Source organism: Rhinichthys klamathensis, unplaced genomic scaffold (assembly GCF_029890125.1).
Source record: "Rhinichthys klamathensis goyatoka isolate OS25496 unplaced genomic scaffold, OSU_Roscu_1.1 h1tg000631l_1, whole genome shotgun sequence".
In the NCBI taxonomy this organism is placed as follows: Eukaryota; Metazoa; Chordata; class Actinopteri; order Cypriniformes; family Leuciscidae; genus Rhinichthys; species Rhinichthys klamathensis.
Window position 1 is genome coordinate 399,833 of NW_026607078.1, and position 17,825 is coordinate 417,657.

A 17,825-nucleotide genomic window follows, 5' to 3' on the forward strand; every position below is an offset into this window, starting at 1 on the left:
GCGTTGCGCGAGTTAAACCCCAAGGATCAGGCTGCTACGTCACTCCTCGAGCAATTAATCTTGACCTATGATAAGGCATTTATTCAAGCCCTGTTTGAATACTATGCTGGTGAATTTTATATTTTGATGCTTTAAATGTGATATTAGAAACTGATTTACATTTGTGCTTATTGGTCGTTTTAAAATGAGTTTTCCAATATTTTATTTGATCAGACTGAGGCAGCACAGTCTAAACACACAGCATGATTTTATCAAAACATCCTTCTCATTTATTATTGATATGCTCATTATCTTAATCCAATGACAAGACTTCTCCCAAGGTGGGCAGCTGTTGTCCTGTGCCTCCCAGGCACATTAAAAATTACTAACAATAACAAAAACAACAGTGCTGGTAATTTTTCTTTATGGATTAGATAATCATGTTTGCATTTCATTGGCTATGGTAAAAAGTATCTAAAACATTGCTGTAAATCATCATACAATATGAAACACTTTTAGTATACAACAACAACACATGAGTGTGTATAAGTGTTGTATGAGTCCTTGAGATGCAATTTATGACATTTTATTAAACAATTCTTTTGGTTAACTGTAAGTTACCTTGTCAAATATAATGCATGTAACAGGTGGTGTATTATCTTTGTGTGGGTAACTGTGCTCTGTCTATAAACTGTATGCCAATTTTGATGGACATTAATTTTTTCATGTAGCCTTGCATTATACCACATATATTTGGTGTTAACCAATATATTTAACAGCATAGTGCACATCAAATGCTGGAAATCAAAGTTGTAAAATTTTCACGCTGTTTGTTCACACTTGGAATTAACAGAATTTCTTATGATTATGTTACATTTGAAAAGTCAGACTGATTTGAAATGCAGTTTTCTGAGCTGCAGTAGGCTAATCTGTTTTCTCTAAGACCATTTTCAATCCATATTAATTTCCTTTTTTTCATGGTTGTCCTTGAAAATTACCTTTCCGTGTCCTCCCATGCATTAACCATGTGTGTACTAAATCATAACCTCTTTCCTGTAGAAACTGCCATTTTACATGCAGAGTGTATTCTCAAGATTTCTGTATTCTCATTTCTGATGGCGACTCATGGCCTACCTAAGTTTTCCCCTCAGGTGAAGAAGTGAGGTTTGTCAGCTACTGTGAAAAAGAGCAAATGTGTGGACTTCCCATGTGCCCAGGTTGACTGGAAAAGCTTTTAATGAGTGTTCAGCCATGAACTGAAGGTCTTCTCATTTCCACATACTCTCTTGAGAGCCCTCCCTTGGTTCAATGAAAGATATCAAAAAAACGGTAAATAACATCTTACTGTAGGCAAAGTAATAAAGCATTTAAAATACTACACAAATTGTGATAGAAAATAATGTGACTTTAGATACGGAGATATAAAAAATGCAGAACACTATGAATAGATTAAGATCTGCGTTATGTAAATATGACAAGTCAATTGCAATGAAAAAGTCTAATGTTTGTAAAAGTCAGTCTTTAAAAAAAAAAGAAAGAAAGAAAACTTTCGGAAATCCATTTAAAATTCTAACCCACAACTCATTCTTTCGCTCATTTCATTCCCTATTTTTTCTTAGTTAAATGTCAATTTCGCCAAAGCCTGCGGGAATTTCTGATAATCGTTTTAGTTGCTTGAAAAAAAAAGGAGCTGGTTTAAAATGCCATATTATTTCCCCAGTCTTCCTGAAACCTAATTTACCTGCACAGCTGATAGATTGGAAAAACCATTTGCGCTCATTCATTCCAATCGTTTGGCTTGTTGCATTTCAGGGGATGCATTCTGCTGAGTAAATTTGCTCTAGGTGAAAGCTTCTTCACTCTTTTATCAACACATCTGCAAGTCTAAACATCCCGCACAGAGCAGACATGAGAGGAAAGAGCTAAGTTCTCTATACGGAAGGAATCCCTGAAGCAGGTTAGCTATATTATGGATGATGTAGGCTACTCAGTTTCGCTTAAGTTTTGCAGCGATATCCTCGGTTTCGGATTGCGATCTTTAATTACTCCACCAGCAGGATCTTAATACATCAACAGAAGCAACACCATTGTATGGTCACTTGTTCGCCGTTCAAAGCTTTAGAGCGAGAAGTTCTGCACCAATGGTGAGCCATTATGACCTTACAAAATTGGAGACAATAGACCTTATTCAGAGCAGCACCATGACATGTACTATGAAAGCGAGGCTGTGAGGGATAAACTTACCGTAGGCCTATATTTTCAATGGCATCGGCTTTAAAAGCAAAGCTCCTTGATCACTTATACATTTCCACCGCTCAAATTTGTCTGGGGTTATTTGTCTACTGAAATTTCTCTGAAAGATATTTCGCAGTGTTTTTCTTCAGCAGAACAATTAAAAAACAAAAACACATTAAATAACAGTACAGCCTGAAGAGATGTAAACTATACCTCACAGCATTGCTTTCATTCCCGTTAAAAATCAAAGATGGCGTCGCTGTGAATAAGGTAGCCATATAAATAGTCTCTGATAAGGTCCAATAGGCCAAATGTGGAAAGTACTCGACTTCACTGAAAATACACGGTTTTTAAATTCTGAATCACTCATAGTATATGCCTATATGTTCAGACTACCAATAATCCCAACTCGAGAGAGTTTTACACTTTCTAAATATATATTGTGTTGATCGTTTTGTAGGCCTACAGAATATACACAGCAATAAACAAAAAGTTATTGAGTAACTTATAGAAGACACAGCATTGCCAATTTGCCAGTTATTTTGTCCCTTCTTGCGACGTCAATGTAAATTGATCCAAACAAAACCACAGCAGAAGGAACGCGAAGCAACACCCAGAGGGATGTTTCTATTATGAATGCGCGAACGAATGAACAAATCTTTTAAAAAATATGAGTCAATGATTCACTCATAAAGACAATCGCTTGCTGGCACCTTCTGGCGTTACAGTAAGCTATTTATTGATATATTAAATCAGCTTTTATTTTTACATTTGCTGTTTACATTTTAATTTAATTTTAAGTTTCAGTATTTTTGTTATGTGCTTTTGTCATTTCTCTTAGTTTTTTTTTTATATATATTTCTATACAAATGTAGTTTTTATATCCGTTTTAGTTTTAGTTGGCTAATTCAGCTTAAGCCCATTTATTTCTAATATTTATATTTTACTTTATTTACTTTATTTCAATTTTTAATAGTTTTCGTTTTAGTTGATAACAACACTTGTCTGGAATGCACAAACACAGACAAGCAAAATTATACAGTGAAAGTTCCAAGTGTGGCCGGACGCCTCTAGCGCTAGACTAATCAGATGCAAAGACAGGAACTATTGTTGTATAAAAATCCTCAATATATGTACATACATTTATATCAGCATTCCAAGTCACTTGACACAAAGGTTAAATAGGCCTACCTATTTTTATTATTGATATTCAATCTTTGTGACTTATTCCCACATCTCTCTCCAGTCTCATAATATAGCTGTAATATGTCTTAGCTGTGTCTTTTGCTATTATGGAGCTCTCTAAATAATTAATTCCAATTCTATTTAAAATCTTATGAGAGCAATCTGTTCAAATGAAGTCTGAACTCCTCTCTAGCAGGAATCACTTATTTAGGATCCACAGTGGAGGTGATGCATCATCCACAGATATTACATTTTTTATTTGCTTTATGTGTTTTTCACTGCCTCGGTTAGACTCTGAATCCATCATTTGCTCGTGGAGTCAATCTTTTCAGAACCTTGGAGAGTTCTCAGCATCTGTGGCAGTACTACCTACCTCCCAAGAGGGGTCACCCTAGAGTCATCTGCGCTTAATTACTGCATAGTACCTACTGTGCCTAGAAACTACTTGGTCGCCTTGCAAAGGAGTGAGTGAGACAGTAATAGAAATAAAAAAGAGACATTCTCATGGCAACCCTGTATAGGTGACCGATTTGTGCTCTGAAATTTTCTTGTTTGATATACTTTAAGGTAGATCAATCTGTAGGCATACATGATGCAAAAATGCAGACCTTAAAACAAATGACATTGTGAAGGCCAAACATTGTAGGTTTATAAGCCCATCACCTCTGCATGATGCAATGCAAAGAATATGACTCCATTCGTGTGGCACAACATTAGTCACATTAGCTAGAGCAGCTCAAAGTATGGATCTTTACAGCCCATTTCCCCTTTAGTAGCTGTAATTAGGGTAGTTTTGTGCAAAGTGCCTTTTTGAAGGGGAACAGAAAGTCCCCTTGAAGGGTGATTAGAAAAGCTTTTTTTCTCTCTCTCTCCCCCGCAGGTTAGATATTTATGTTAAAAAGGTAATACATAATGCATGAAAGGCTACGAATGGAAAAAGTTAAGGTAGATGTGAATCTATATCCTTATGGAGTAACTGTTTCAATAAGGATAGAGTCGTTATCAATGTCTTTTGCGCCCCATTAGAGTCTGCAATGTACAGAATCTCAGTTCCACATGAATATTATTCACTTCATATTAGGTCTTTAAAAGGATAATAGAGTGTTTTAAGATCGCCTTGCTTTCAGAATTGTGCCCATTGAGAATTTTAATCATCCACAAGACTTGCTCCATCAGATTAAGAACCGACAGTTCATATCATTTGACTTTGAACGAGTCTTTGTCATTAAAGATACAGTTAGAGCGAAGGAGGTCGGTCATTATGATTAAATACATGCAGTGTGAAATCAATAGTCTATTTCTTATTGAATGTACTGGCCTCTTCTGTTTTCGCCACTAGTGGCCGCTGTCACACGCTGTAGATAGGAACTGTGTTTTTATGTCTTAATGTTCTGGGGGACATTAATAGTGTAACACACGGCTGTAGCATTTGCATAAACTTGGTGGAGATCTTTGGATGAGGTACACATTTACCTTAAACATTTTGTTTGATTGCATATTTATCAGACAACGGCAGCTGTCTCTTAAATTAAATAAATACGTTTCAAATCCGTTTTAAAAATGTAACGTTACTAGCAGCTAACCTTAATCCAAAATTAAACAGCCAGAAAATAACTGTTACTGGAACTTACTGGAAGCTCTCAAGTTTAGCCACCTCATTTTATTGTCGTGATTTTGCTGCTCTCTAAACTGTACTGGCCTCATTTGTCCTTATGTTTTGAATATGGTAGTGCCGTATTATATTATGGTAACTTACATGAATATAGTAAGTAATCATTCAGTATCAAAGTATATCATATCAATGCGCTATATTGTGTCATGGATACCAACTGCTATAGTTTGCCTTGTATCTATCTTTTGACCAGCTTTTATTGATTTATTTTATGCATGTGTTTTTAAGTCACATTACGTGTTCTTGTTTGGTTATTCTGACCTGATCACATTGTGTTATGTGCTATTTTGTAAGCCCTACACATACTTGTCATTGCAGGGTTTTTTTTATTGTCGGTAATTTATATTATATATATTCTGCTTCCATCCGTCCATCTATTTACCTATTTTAATAAATAATAGGTGTATCTTTGTTTACAGAGTATGGTTTAGACAGTGTAGTTTTGTCAACAAAGTGTGCCTTGTCCAGTGTGTAATTTGCACTCGTTGCTCTGTATACTTTGGCAACAAAAAAATAATTATGCTGAGTCCAATGCTTATAAAACAGTCAATTTATCACACTATCTATAAGCGTGTTTTACATTTAGCTAAACTAAAGCCTTTCAGTGATCAATGAGGCATTCCTCAGAAATGTGTTTGACAGCATAATTACTAACTGTCACCGTCTCGCTACCGGGACGCCTAACTTTACTTCACTATATTTCTATTAAATCCTAATCTAATTATGACAAATTATATATCGTTGGAAAGGTCAAAGACTTCTAAATAGATATTCTACCCCTGTTTTGTGTTACAAATTATGTAGGGAGAGTAATTGATGAATTTATGACAAGAGTGCACCTCAAAAAATCTGCATCATAACAGGAGGTCTGACCTTTGTCACAAAAAGTCGATGCACCCACTTTTAATCATTGAAACTTGTATTTTTATGCTAAAAGTTCATAATAAAACATATAATCTAGTATTTTTCAATAAAAAATTATAATATAATATTATCCTCTAAAAATTATATTATCCTCTAAAATATAATATTATCTTTTTTATCACCTTTTTTATTATATCACATATTTTAGTAGTTATCATAAATTAGGTATCATTTGAAAGCTTATAAACTCAGAATTCATCCTGTGAAAACCGTTTTATAATTGAACGTTGCGTTACCATAGAAACGGTACTCTAAATTATTTTATCAGGCTCCTCCCCTTTTAGGCATCATTATATTTCATAATTTATGATCAAAACCTTTTCTAATCTTGACAAAACACATATTGTCAGAAAGGTCTGTGTCTCAAGGTTCCATTTGGACTGGTTGATATTTGGTCATAAATGTATTAATTTGTTAAGGCAGAATGTATACAACTAAATTCAATGGAATTCAATGGCACCCGGTGGCTATTTTTGGTACTACGCCTAAACAAAATCTCATGGGAACTTCAATTTTTGTGATATCAACTTCAAATTTGGAACATAACTTGGTTAGATTTATGGCTTTGATTTTATAGTTATTTTATAAAATATATATTATATAAAATAAAAAATATATAGTACAGTATATTTGATTTACTGTAAATTTAAACTTCCATAACTTTTTCATACTTTAATTTTTTGAAGTGTTCTCACTTCAGCAATAATCTGCTGAGTGTTTTCTTTAAAACAAGACCAAACTTGGGTATATATTCCAAAGCATTCTTGAATTACAACCATTTAAGTTTGAATAGTGCATTTTAACCCCCATTCTCAAAAAGGGGGGTGACAGCTAAGGGGTTAACATACATCACATAAACATCACAATGATTAAATGTGAAGTGCCTAATAATAAGGCACTTCACATTTAAACAAAGTCATAATGTTGTTATAATATAATACTGTTTTGCTATTTGCAATAGTTACTATTTTTCATAATGTGATTTTTTTTTAATGAAATGTAGCCTCTTAAATCCAGTCAGGTTGACCTGAAAACATCATAATTATTACTTTATAATAATAGTATAGGAACTAAAACAATTAAAAAACAAAAACAATTTCCCTGTTGTTGTTTTTTTATTCATATATAATAACAAGTGATATTTTTGTGATATGTTGACCACTGAACTAGGAAAGGTTTACATTTTAGAAATCTGGTCACCTTACTACATAATAATCAATAATCCACAGGCTAATTCATTGCAGAGAGAGTAAAGTCCAGTTCAGGCATACTACTGTAACTTATTTGGCATTAAATATTGCGCTGTATGTTTATCCCTCATTAATCCCGCTTGGTTAAAGTGTGAACATTATAGAGTGTCTTGAATATGCATAGATCACATAATTTGTTCCCACTATAGTTCTTCCATTTCATTGCAAACCATTTAGTTCTGTGCTCATATTGCAAATATTTGCTGCTTTGTGATTAAGGTTTTTCTTTATTGCAGTGTTTTCCAGAATACTATGGTGTGAGACACTGAAATGGCTGGCCGTATTCCTCTGGTGTTGCTGGCCTGTGGCTCCTTCAACCCCATTACCCACCAGCACATGCGTCTGTTTGAGCTGGCCAGAGACCACATGCACCAGACAGGTTGGCGCCAACTGTTCATTTACTTAAAATTGGCAATCATCTGTTATCTGACAAAACTGGCCTCCTTTTCACTGTCCCTCTGAGCCTGTCGCATTGAAGTGATTTCTGTTGTTATAACTGCATTTTGATTAGTTTTTTGTTTAATTCTAGCGTGAAGCCTAACGCCCGTTTCACACATACTCCGTTTGCAGTGCGTATGCGGTGCGTATTTTTTTCCGTACCCATGTTAACAGGTTAGAGCTTTCACACTGCACGCGGGTGCGGTCCGTCCATCCGTTCCAGTTGCGGTGCGTATACAGCAGTGCAGAGATCGTTTCCGCACCGAGTCTATTTTTGCTGTGCTGCAAACGCTGAATTAAAGTGACAGCGCACGGTTCGTGGTCAAAATGAACACAGACTGACCTGAATATGTAGTAATTTCACCATAAATCCATTTAATTCAATAAAATGTAGTAATCTCACCATAAATGTATTTAATTAAATAAAATGTAACCATAAATGCATTAAATTAAATACTACTATTTTTCATAGTCATCTTACTTTAAGACCGGGATAAAGCAAGGAAAGGTACAATTTACTTCAACAAGGCCACATAATGAACGACACTCGTCTCATTCGTTGAGGTGGAAAAACAAGTTCTTTGTGACATGCAAGATTTATTGTATTAAGATTTAAATTATGCAAAAGAAAAGGTATGAGTCTGCTGTTTTTGTCAATTTTAAGTTTTAATTTAAGATGTTTGCAATTTTAATATAAGTACATGGTTAAATATGTTACCACTTGCTTGAGCAATTTAATATATAATCTATATAAAAGTAATGCATTGAATAATACGTTGTTTAAAATGTGTTTAAACGTGAATACGTCTATTAAAGAGTGTATATGTGTAGCTTACAAAGAGAATCGCACTGGAGGCAAAGACTTTTTTTAAATAAAAGTTGCTGATGACTTGATTTGATTGATGATTTTTTGAAATACAAAAAGTGAGTAAATGTGTTTGTGGTAGGCTACAGCTGCGGATCAGTTGCGCACTGCAAACGCACGCAGCATATGTGAAAGCACTATAGCGCGTGCTGCTCCTGTACCGCATACGCACCGCAACACGCACCGCATACGCACTGCACACGGAGTATGTGTGAAACGGGCGTAAATCAGTTATTTTAGTTTTTATTTTATTATAGTTTTTTAATATTTTGAATTACCTTTTATTTTTAGTCTGAATTGCGAGAAAAATAGTAAAACTAATATAAACTCGAAATTTCGAGTTAAGAAATCAGAATTGCGAGTGAGATAAACTCATAATTGCAAGAAAGTGTCAGAATTGTGAGCTGACATTGTTTTCTCAGAATTGGACTTTTTAACTTGCAATTTCGAGTTTATATCTCACAATTCTGACATTTTCTCAAAATTGTGAGTTTATAAAGTCAAAAGATATAAAAAGAAAAGAAAAATAAAGTATAAAAGATATAAACTTGTAATTGCGAACCATACCGAAAAAAAGAAGAAGAAAAAACGTTGCTAAAAAAGTCAGAATCACGAGTTTTAATCTCGGAATTCTGATTTTATTTTTATTATTCGTTTTTATTTTATTTTAAATATTGCTATTTATGTTTTATATGTTTATATGTTTATATTTATGTTTTTCTCATTTTCATTTAATTTAAGTTTTTCAACAAAATATTTATATTTTATTTATTTCAGCTTTATTTCAATTCAGTTTTAGTTTCAGTTAAGGATAATAACTAAATCTGTGCTTACATCTTTTTTATGCAGAGGCTTTCTTTTGTATAAGGCTGTAGGGAATGAGCGACAAATGCAAAGTGTGTTTAATGCTCTTAGCAGTGCTTTTGCGTTAGATGCATCAGCTGACCTGTGAAAATGTACTTGCATAAGCTAATACCCAAAGTTTACGAGCAAAAAAGGCTTTGTAGCAGCTGTAACACTGTGTCTACAATGCAAGCAAGAATTTCAAGTTGTGTTGATTAGAATTGGAACAATTTGTTGTGTTGCACTGCTAGCTTACAGTACAGACATGGTATAACTGCTCGACATAGTGCTGCACACTGACATTTTTGCTTGTGTTTATTTACTGTACGCAGTGTACTCCAAAAACTACTTGCAGAGATAGCTTGACAAGTAGCCAAATAGTTTGCATTGCATATTATATTACCTCAAGAGTGTCTTGAGACTTGTTTGTGGTTTATTGCCATTTTTATGAAAGATTAAAACTGACTTTTAAAAATTAATTGTATTGATAAATTCTGATTTATAATGTCTTGCACATGCAGCTAAATGAGAAAAGGCAAAAACAATTGTAGTCTGATGTGAATTCATCTTGACTATGCAAAATGAAGGCATTAAAACATTAAGCATTCAGCAACTCATTAGAGTCTGCCTGTGTATGCAAAGCTTGTGTTAATTTGTGTGCAGTGACTTAGAAACTTTTGCAGGGCTGTTGCACTTAGAAAAGCAATCAACGTCTATTTAATAAGCCACTTATTTACATTTTAAGGCAGATGCATTATAGGTGCAGTAAGTAATTTTTGAGAAACACTATTGATATTTGAAATCAACCCAAACAAAGACACCCCCTCCCTTCTTTGCTCCGCCCGCAAAATGCACAAACACACAATGGAAAATTGGATGTCTCTACCATAGCTGAAGAGAATCAAAATAATGCTTTGCGAAAAATTCTGATACTGGATGCTGTGAAACATAGCAAAACCAATGTCATTCATGTATGGAGCGGAAACAACTTAAAGGGATACTCCACTTTTTTTGGAAATAGGCTCATTTTACAACTCCCCCAGAGGTAAACTGTTGAGTTTTACCGTTTTTGAATCCATTCAGCCGATCTCCGGTTCTGGCGGTACCACTTTTAGCATAGCTTAGCATACATCATTGAAGTGGACAAGACCATTAGCATTTCTTTAAAAAAATTACCAAAGAGTTTAGATATTTTTCCTATTTAAAACTTGACTCTTCTGTAGTTACATCGTGCACTAAGACCGACGAAAAATGTAAAGTTGCGATTTTCTAGGCTGATATGGCTAGGAACTATACTCTCATTCCTGCGTAATAATCAAGAAACTTTACTGCCGTACCATGAGTGAAGCAGGCGTAATGATATGACGCAGCGCCTGAAAATAGGCTCCCTGTGCAAGCAGGTTGTCACATTGGTTATGTTGGCGGAAGGTAGCCTATTTTCAGGCGCTGCGTCATATCATTGCGCCTGCTGCACTCATGGTACGGCAGTAAAGTTTCTTTATTATTACGCAGGAATGAGAGTATAGTTCCTAGCCATATCAGCCTAGAAAATCGCAACTTTACATTTTCTGTCGGTCTTAGTGCACGATGTAACTACAGAAGAGTCAAGTTTTAAATAGGAAAAATATCGAAACTCTTTGGTCATTTTTTTTAAGAAATGCTAATGGTCTTGTCCACTTCAATGATGTATGCTAAGCTATGCTAAAAGTGGTACCGCCAGAACCGGAGATCGGCTGAATGGATTCAAAAACGGTAAAACTCAACAGTTTAACTCTGGGGGAGTTGTAAAATGAGCCTATTTCCAAAAAAAGTGGAGTATCCCTTTAACCTCTGTGTCCGTTTTCATGCCTTCCCTCTTAGGTCTATCAAGCGCTGGAAAGCTTTTCTAATATTAACCTGGGTCCTAAAACTCTTGCCTGATCACAACCCTTCTTTTCCCATTGATATTCCTCTGACCTTTTCTCTTTTGTAATGTCTCTCAGCCATCTCTCTTTCTATAGTCTTTTTTCAAATCTCCCTCTTGCTCACTCTCACTCCTCCCCCATCATGAGTGTATAAATCCCCTACTGCTGATTGGCTACAAGTGTGTTGTGGTGCTCGGTCCGATCCACTTTCAATAACGTTTCTCAGAAATCACTTACTTTAATCCAAAAGTCTCTGATTCATGATATCCATTTTATCATTGCATTCCCTAGGAATCGAACCCATGTTGTTTGGATTGTTATACTAGAGCTACAGGAACTGTGGTACGCTTTAAATGTGACATCTGATAATGATGTATTTGACTCAATTTGGGTCAGATATGTTGCCTTTTTCTATCTCGCAGGTCTGTATCGTGTGGTGGGTGGCATTGTATCTCCTGTCAGTGATGGTTATGGTAAACAGGGCCTTGTTGCTTCAAAACACCGACTTGCTATGGCAAGACTGGCCCTGCAGAGCTCTGACTGGGTGTCCGTAGATGACTGGGAGAGTCAGCAGGCGGATTGGACAGAGACTGTGGTGACCATGAGGTGAAAATATATATACAGTATACACTATATATATATATATATATATAGAGAGAGAGAGAGAGAGAGAGAGAGAGAGAGCGATTTTAGCGAAGAATGAAGTATGCTGCATTGGCTTCTTACCATGATTAATGTGTATCATTTATCCAGTCAAAGGTTTGACAAGACGAGAAACTTTTTTGAGTCTTTTAACACAACTGGGACACTTTCTGTAAAGGAAACATTAACTGGTTTTGACAGATGGGGTGCTAAATGCTGATTATACCTCCATTATCAGAAAATGCTCAGAGGTTTATAGCTAGAGTCATCTTTGATAGAAAAGTTGCCCTTTTTCTTTACTTCAAATTTTAAATAAACTGGTGTTATTAATATCAAATAATATGAAGTTTATGATACGCCATACAGTTACATGATGTTGACTTTAATGAACTGATGATGCACATTAGGACTTAAAGAGTCTTATATCTCACATATGAATTCCCAGAAGTCTAATTTATACAGTGCAATATATACAAGAATATAAAAGAATAAGACTGAAAAGCAGCTATAGAATATAGATATTCAATGTTGCCATTATATTTTCATATGTTGCTTTTATATGTGAATTCACCTTGCATTACCCTCTATGAGGGACTTTACAAACTCACTGTCATCTTCGAACCTTCTGAGCTGAGCTAAAGCCAAAACTTTATAGGAGCCGAATCCTTAAATTCCCTGTGTATGAGATATCAAATAGCCAGGCACTGGCGTGACTCATTCCAGCCCGGCTGTCCATCACAACAGCCACAGGTTCCATTCTCCTCGGATTCTGCCACAGAAAATATGAGACACCCTGTCATCCTTTAGTATTTGGTTTTCATTTTGTACCCATGCCAAATTCTTGTCCCCTCTTTTTACCTTAATGGGCCATTCCTCCTCTTGAATCCCTCAGATAGTAACAAGAGACTTTTTAAGGACCCCTCTGGGTACTCAAATTTTTTATGGCAATTGTTAGCTGTCCCCTTAGGTGGCAAATTAATACTCCGATGCCAGGGAGGAGGATGGCTGTACTTGCGCCAGGGTCCCGTGCCAGGACTTTATCTTTCTAGGTTTGCAATTTACTTCCTGGCAGAACTGGATGAAATACACAATTGCTTATAGCCCTTGCAGTTGACCTATGTGTTGAATTACTTGGTTGAGTTTTCGCTATTTTCAAGGACAAAGTGCCACACAGGCTCTGTTCTAAAACCCAGTGAGCATTTTAAGGTACACTCCTTATGAAAAGGCTGTTGCAAAAAGTAGACGTCAACATTGCTTGTATCCTTCACATAGAAAATGCATAACAATGATCTATTTGTAGAGGGGAAAAATCCATCTATATGTCTTCATCTGTCCATTTTCCTTTCAAACGTTTGGGATCAGAAAGATTTTATTTATTTATTTATTTTAAAAAAAACTTGTATTCAGCAAGATTGCATTAAATTGATCAAAGGTGACAGTAAAGACTCAAATAAATGGTTTTCTTTTAAATTTTCTATTCATCAAAAATAATCCTGAAAAAATAATAAGCAGCAGCTGTTTTCAACATGATAATAATAATAATAAGAACTATTTCTTGAGCCCCAAATCAGCTTATTAGAATGATTTCTGAAGGATCATGTGACAATGAAGACTGGAGAAATGATACTGATAATTCAGCTTTGCCATCTATCAGTCCGTCCGTCCATCCATCCATTCATCTATCCTATAAACACTCAAATTACTTTCAAATTTAGATGCAGGAATGCAAATTTTTTTTTTGGCTCCACCTCAATTCAAATTCTTTAAAAGGCATTCGCAATTCAATTCTGTATGACAGCCCTGGTTGGTTCACTATAAAAGCTCTTATACCCTAAAATCCACTATTCACTATTCACTTTATACATTAAACACTAACATGCAAGTGGGCGATATATAGATTTAACAACTGTTGTTAGCTCAATAATTATCTCCTTGTAATGGTTCCACACTCCTTCGCAACACCAAAGCTGACTAAAGCCTCTTGTGAGAGATTGGAGAAGTTAAGATGCAAATCTATAGGCTCATGCAATTCAGTGAGAATGTAAAGCTTCTCCCATGTTCATAAGCTGATTACCTAAACAGTATGGCCATTCATGCTCTCTGTTGTTTGTTTCTAAACACAGGTACCACTATAGCCACATAGCCGCTCAGTACGACCACAGCAAGGACCCGTCCACAAATGAGCGACCAGCCTTTGGTAAGCCCCGCCCACCTCTCAGTATGTCTTTGTAAATTGCCACAGAAACCTCTCCACACATTTCGGTTTCTTCTAAGCCTCCTCTCTTGCCTAACAGAGCATTTTCCGTCTTTGCTAATCACTTTAGATACTGTAATTCCGGTGCATTTAAAACAGGCCGTTGTCTTCTTTCTGGCCAGCACAAGCGCTGTTAGGCCTCTTTTCAAAAGTGCTTTTATTTGGGGGTGTTGTAGAGGTGCATGCTAATGAAGTCTAATACCCTCCACGGGATGACTGGGCTTAAGACACGCGTGCTCGGACTATTAATGAAGCTGAGATTAATAGCCAGGACAACTTTAAAACAAGACAAGTGACAAGAATGATAGAACACAAGCACACGAAAACCCTGTTATCTTAAAAACCTTTCACAGGATCCCTTGATTCTTTGCAAACCCTTTGTTCTGATACCATTTATTTCATTTGTATTTTCTTTTGCTTGACAGTAGACTGAAGATAACAAAGGAGCTCATCCTTCTATTACAATAATAAATAAACACATCAGTTGGAAATAACCTAAAAGATGTTGAAAATCATTGACTTTTTCAGAAAGAGATCTGTTTAATTTTATATTTCATGTTAAATTAGAACAGGGATTATTTTTTATTAAAATTGCCTTCATGCAAGACCCATTTAGGCGATTCAGAGAAATTTGGCACTTGCTGAATTACGTAAGCCATTTATGATTTTCTGGAAATATTAGTGATTGGATTAAAATGTGCACAATGCTTTTAAAAACTGTGTTTTACATGAATGTATGCATTATTAGAATAAGTTTGAAAAGGGTGGTATTTCTCCAGCCCCTTGCAGTGCACATACGTTTCTTTAGGTCTATGTTTAGTCACGTGGAGTAGAAATAAAGAGCTTTAGTGGGCCTGCGAGGTTCATTTCCTGCCCCCTGCCATTCATGTCTGATTAAACAAAAGCCATTTCTCTGACACCTGTTATAGAGAAAGAATTAGAGTTAAAAGCACACTATTGATTCTTTCATATGCTGTAAATATCACTGCTGAGGGCTAGACCTAGCATTGCTGGCCATAAAATGATTTCTAATGAAGCATTGAGAAAGGAACAAGTGAGATTTCTGCCGGTTTCATGCAAGGGGTCCAGGAGTGTCAAATATATAATTGTGTGTATTGGATGCTTTGAGCCACCATAACATTTTGAAAGACTGGGAAATTCACTAACTATTTTGTTTTATTGTATTAGCAAATGTTACATTAAAGGAAAGATGCAAATCTGTTAACAGGCACAAAATATGTGCTGAACGCTATTTCCACAGTGTAATTTACAGTATTCCAGAGTTCTAGGTTAGGGAGGATGCAGAAGGTTATGATAATTTGACATACGTTGTTGGGACTGTATAGTATCGCTCTATCACTTCAGATGCTATTATTATACTTCTACTAATTTAATTAATAATTATATGCTAATAATACTACTAATTGTCTCACCATTGACACTGCATTAAGGTGAAGATTGACACTATTGTCTTTTGTAGAGCTGCAATTGAAGTCGTTTCAAAGTTGATGAATTTTTGCAACTTTAACATTTGTTATTTTTCTGTTTATTACTGTGAATCTGCAAGGAAACAATCTCCATTGTATAAAGCGCTGTGTAAATAAATTTGGCTTGACTTGACTATTCTAATATTTATTCATATTTTGAATTAGCTTTTATTTTTATATTTTCAGTTTTCTTTTTTAGTCAGGTTGTTATATGCGTTTGTCATTTTTATTAGTTTTTGTCTTTTTTAATTTATATTAATAATAAGAATTGAATGCCTTTATTGTTTAGTGTATATATAGTATTAATATATAATATATCATATTTCTGTATAGCGCTAATACATTTTAAATTTTTACTAATATTTATATTTGATTTTTTTCGGCTTTATTTCAGTTATCAAAAATGATTTTTAATAGTTTTAGTTAAAAAAAAGTGAAAGAAAACTTGAAAGAAGAAATGTGAAGAATTTATGACATTGAAATTGAAATTTGAAAGATTTGAATGAGCAATCACATTTATATTGTTCAGAAACACTTGGTTCCTTCCTTTTATTACAGGAAAAAAGGTGCTGCGAGCAATTTTGTATGGATTGGCACTATGAAAATATCTCTTAGATATCACTGATTTAGGTCTTCTAAATTATCGTGTCAGTCTCTGTGACAGTCCCTTAGGCTCTGCACACTGCCATCGTTCAAGTTAAGCACCATATTCAGCTTCATAAGCAGTTGTCAGTTTTCTACCGCTCCTTTTGACAACTTTGACAGAATTATGATGAAGTGCTTCTGCTGCCCTTCTGCTCCATTTTTGATAACAGTTGAATGGTTCCAAAACAGGAAACAGTACTTATATCATCTTTTGAATACATTGAAAAGATGAAAATGACAATAATATACAATCAGTAATGTGATCGATTTCCCCCCCTCCCCCCTACAGGTGTCCCACAGTTGAAGCTGCTTTGTGGAGCTGATTTCATGGACACGTTTAAGGTGCCTGGTTTGTGGATGGACGATCATGTAGAGGAGGTGGTGGGCCGCTTCGGACTGGTCTGCGTGAGCCGTGGTAACCTGCAGCCAGAGCGGGCTATACACGAGTCCGATTTGTTGTCCAGGCACCGGCAGAGCATTTTCCTGGTTCGGGAGTGGGTACACAATGAGATCAGCGCTACAGAGATCCGACGAGCCCTACGTAGAGGCCACAGTGTTAAATATCTTTTACCAGACTCTGTCATTGATTACATAAGAGAGCACAACCTTTATACCCAAGACAGTGAGATGAAGAACAAAGACGTTAAACTACGACCTCTTGCCATGCAAGCAATACAAGACTGATGTAGGCTTTCGGGAATTCAGAGCCTGAGGTGGTCTAAAGGCCAATTCACACTGAACCGACAAATGACAACCAATGGCAACACACACTTCCCAGACAGCAACATAGTGTCGGCCCACATCTGGTACATGTGGATTCCACAAGGCCTAGATGTGGGCCGGATCTGGGCCCTCGCTATGTTGCTTTCTGGGTTTGTCGGGTTTTGCCGGATCAGTGTGTTACCTCTCGGCATCTGTTTCCATTGGTTGGTGCTTGTTTTTGCCAATTGAACATGTGCAATCCACCTCTGTCGGTGCAGTGTGAATTGGCCTTTAAGGTGCGGTCACATGTACCGTTGTTCAAAGAATTTTCTCGCGCAAAATCCAATCGGAATCCACGCAATTAGAAATATTGAAAGATTTCCGCACACAGATTTCTCATTAAGTTCAAGTTGGTAACCTGAATTTGCAACGTTGACCAATAGAAAACTCTCTGTGAGCAGTGGACCTTTTTAAAAAAGGACCCCCCACCCCCCCCCCCCCCCCCCCCCCTCGAAATTTTGTTTAAAAGGTTAGATAAATTTCAGTGATTTCAGTGTAGAGATGTATGAAGCGCAGCTCATACAGAAGTCACTTTCAAACCAAGTGTCTTTATGTTGGTCAGCGCGGCAAATTCGTATGAGCTTCAAAATCAAAACCCCTTTCGCGGAACTCCCGATCACATGGATTCTTTTTAGGATCTGTGCGATTCTGATATGAATTCGCCCCGCAAAATTTCGGCCAGCAACTTTAAATGTGACCACCTGTCACAAAAATTAGCTAAATATGTTTCAAAAGATTAA

The 17,825-nt window shown here is 36.0% G+C and overlaps 1 protein-coding gene across 1 annotated transcript; it reads left to right on the forward strand.

The window, feature by feature from the left end:
• The first annotated feature begins 4,820 nt into the window (after positions 1 to 4,820).
• nmnat3 (nicotinamide nucleotide adenylyltransferase 3) lies at positions 4,821 to 17,509 on the forward strand. Its single transcript, XM_056241147.1, has 5 exons — positions 4,821 to 4,860; positions 7,482 to 7,624; positions 11,718 to 11,901; positions 14,061 to 14,134; positions 16,613 to 17,509. The coding sequence occupies exons 2-5, from the start codon at positions 7,516 to 7,518 to the stop codon at positions 17,005 to 17,007; spliced, it is 762 nt and encodes a 253-aa protein (XP_056097122.1). The 5' UTR covers positions 4,821 to 4,860; positions 7,482 to 7,515; the 3' UTR covers positions 17,008 to 17,509.
• The last annotated feature ends 316 nt before the right edge of the window (positions 17,510 to 17,825 follow it).

Coding starts and splice junctions, on each gene's coding strand:
- nmnat3 (XM_056241147.1), top strand. CDS start 7,516: ATGGCTGGCCGTATTCCTCTGGTGTTGCTGGCCTGTGGCTCCTTCAAC. Junction 7,625..11,717: donor AGACCACATGCACCAGACAG/GTTGGCGCCAAC, acceptor TCTATCTCGCAG/GTCTGTATCGTGTGGTGGGT. Junction 11,902..14,060: donor GAGACTGTGGTGACCATGAG/GTGAAAATATAT, acceptor TTCTAAACACAG/GTACCACTATAGCCACATAG.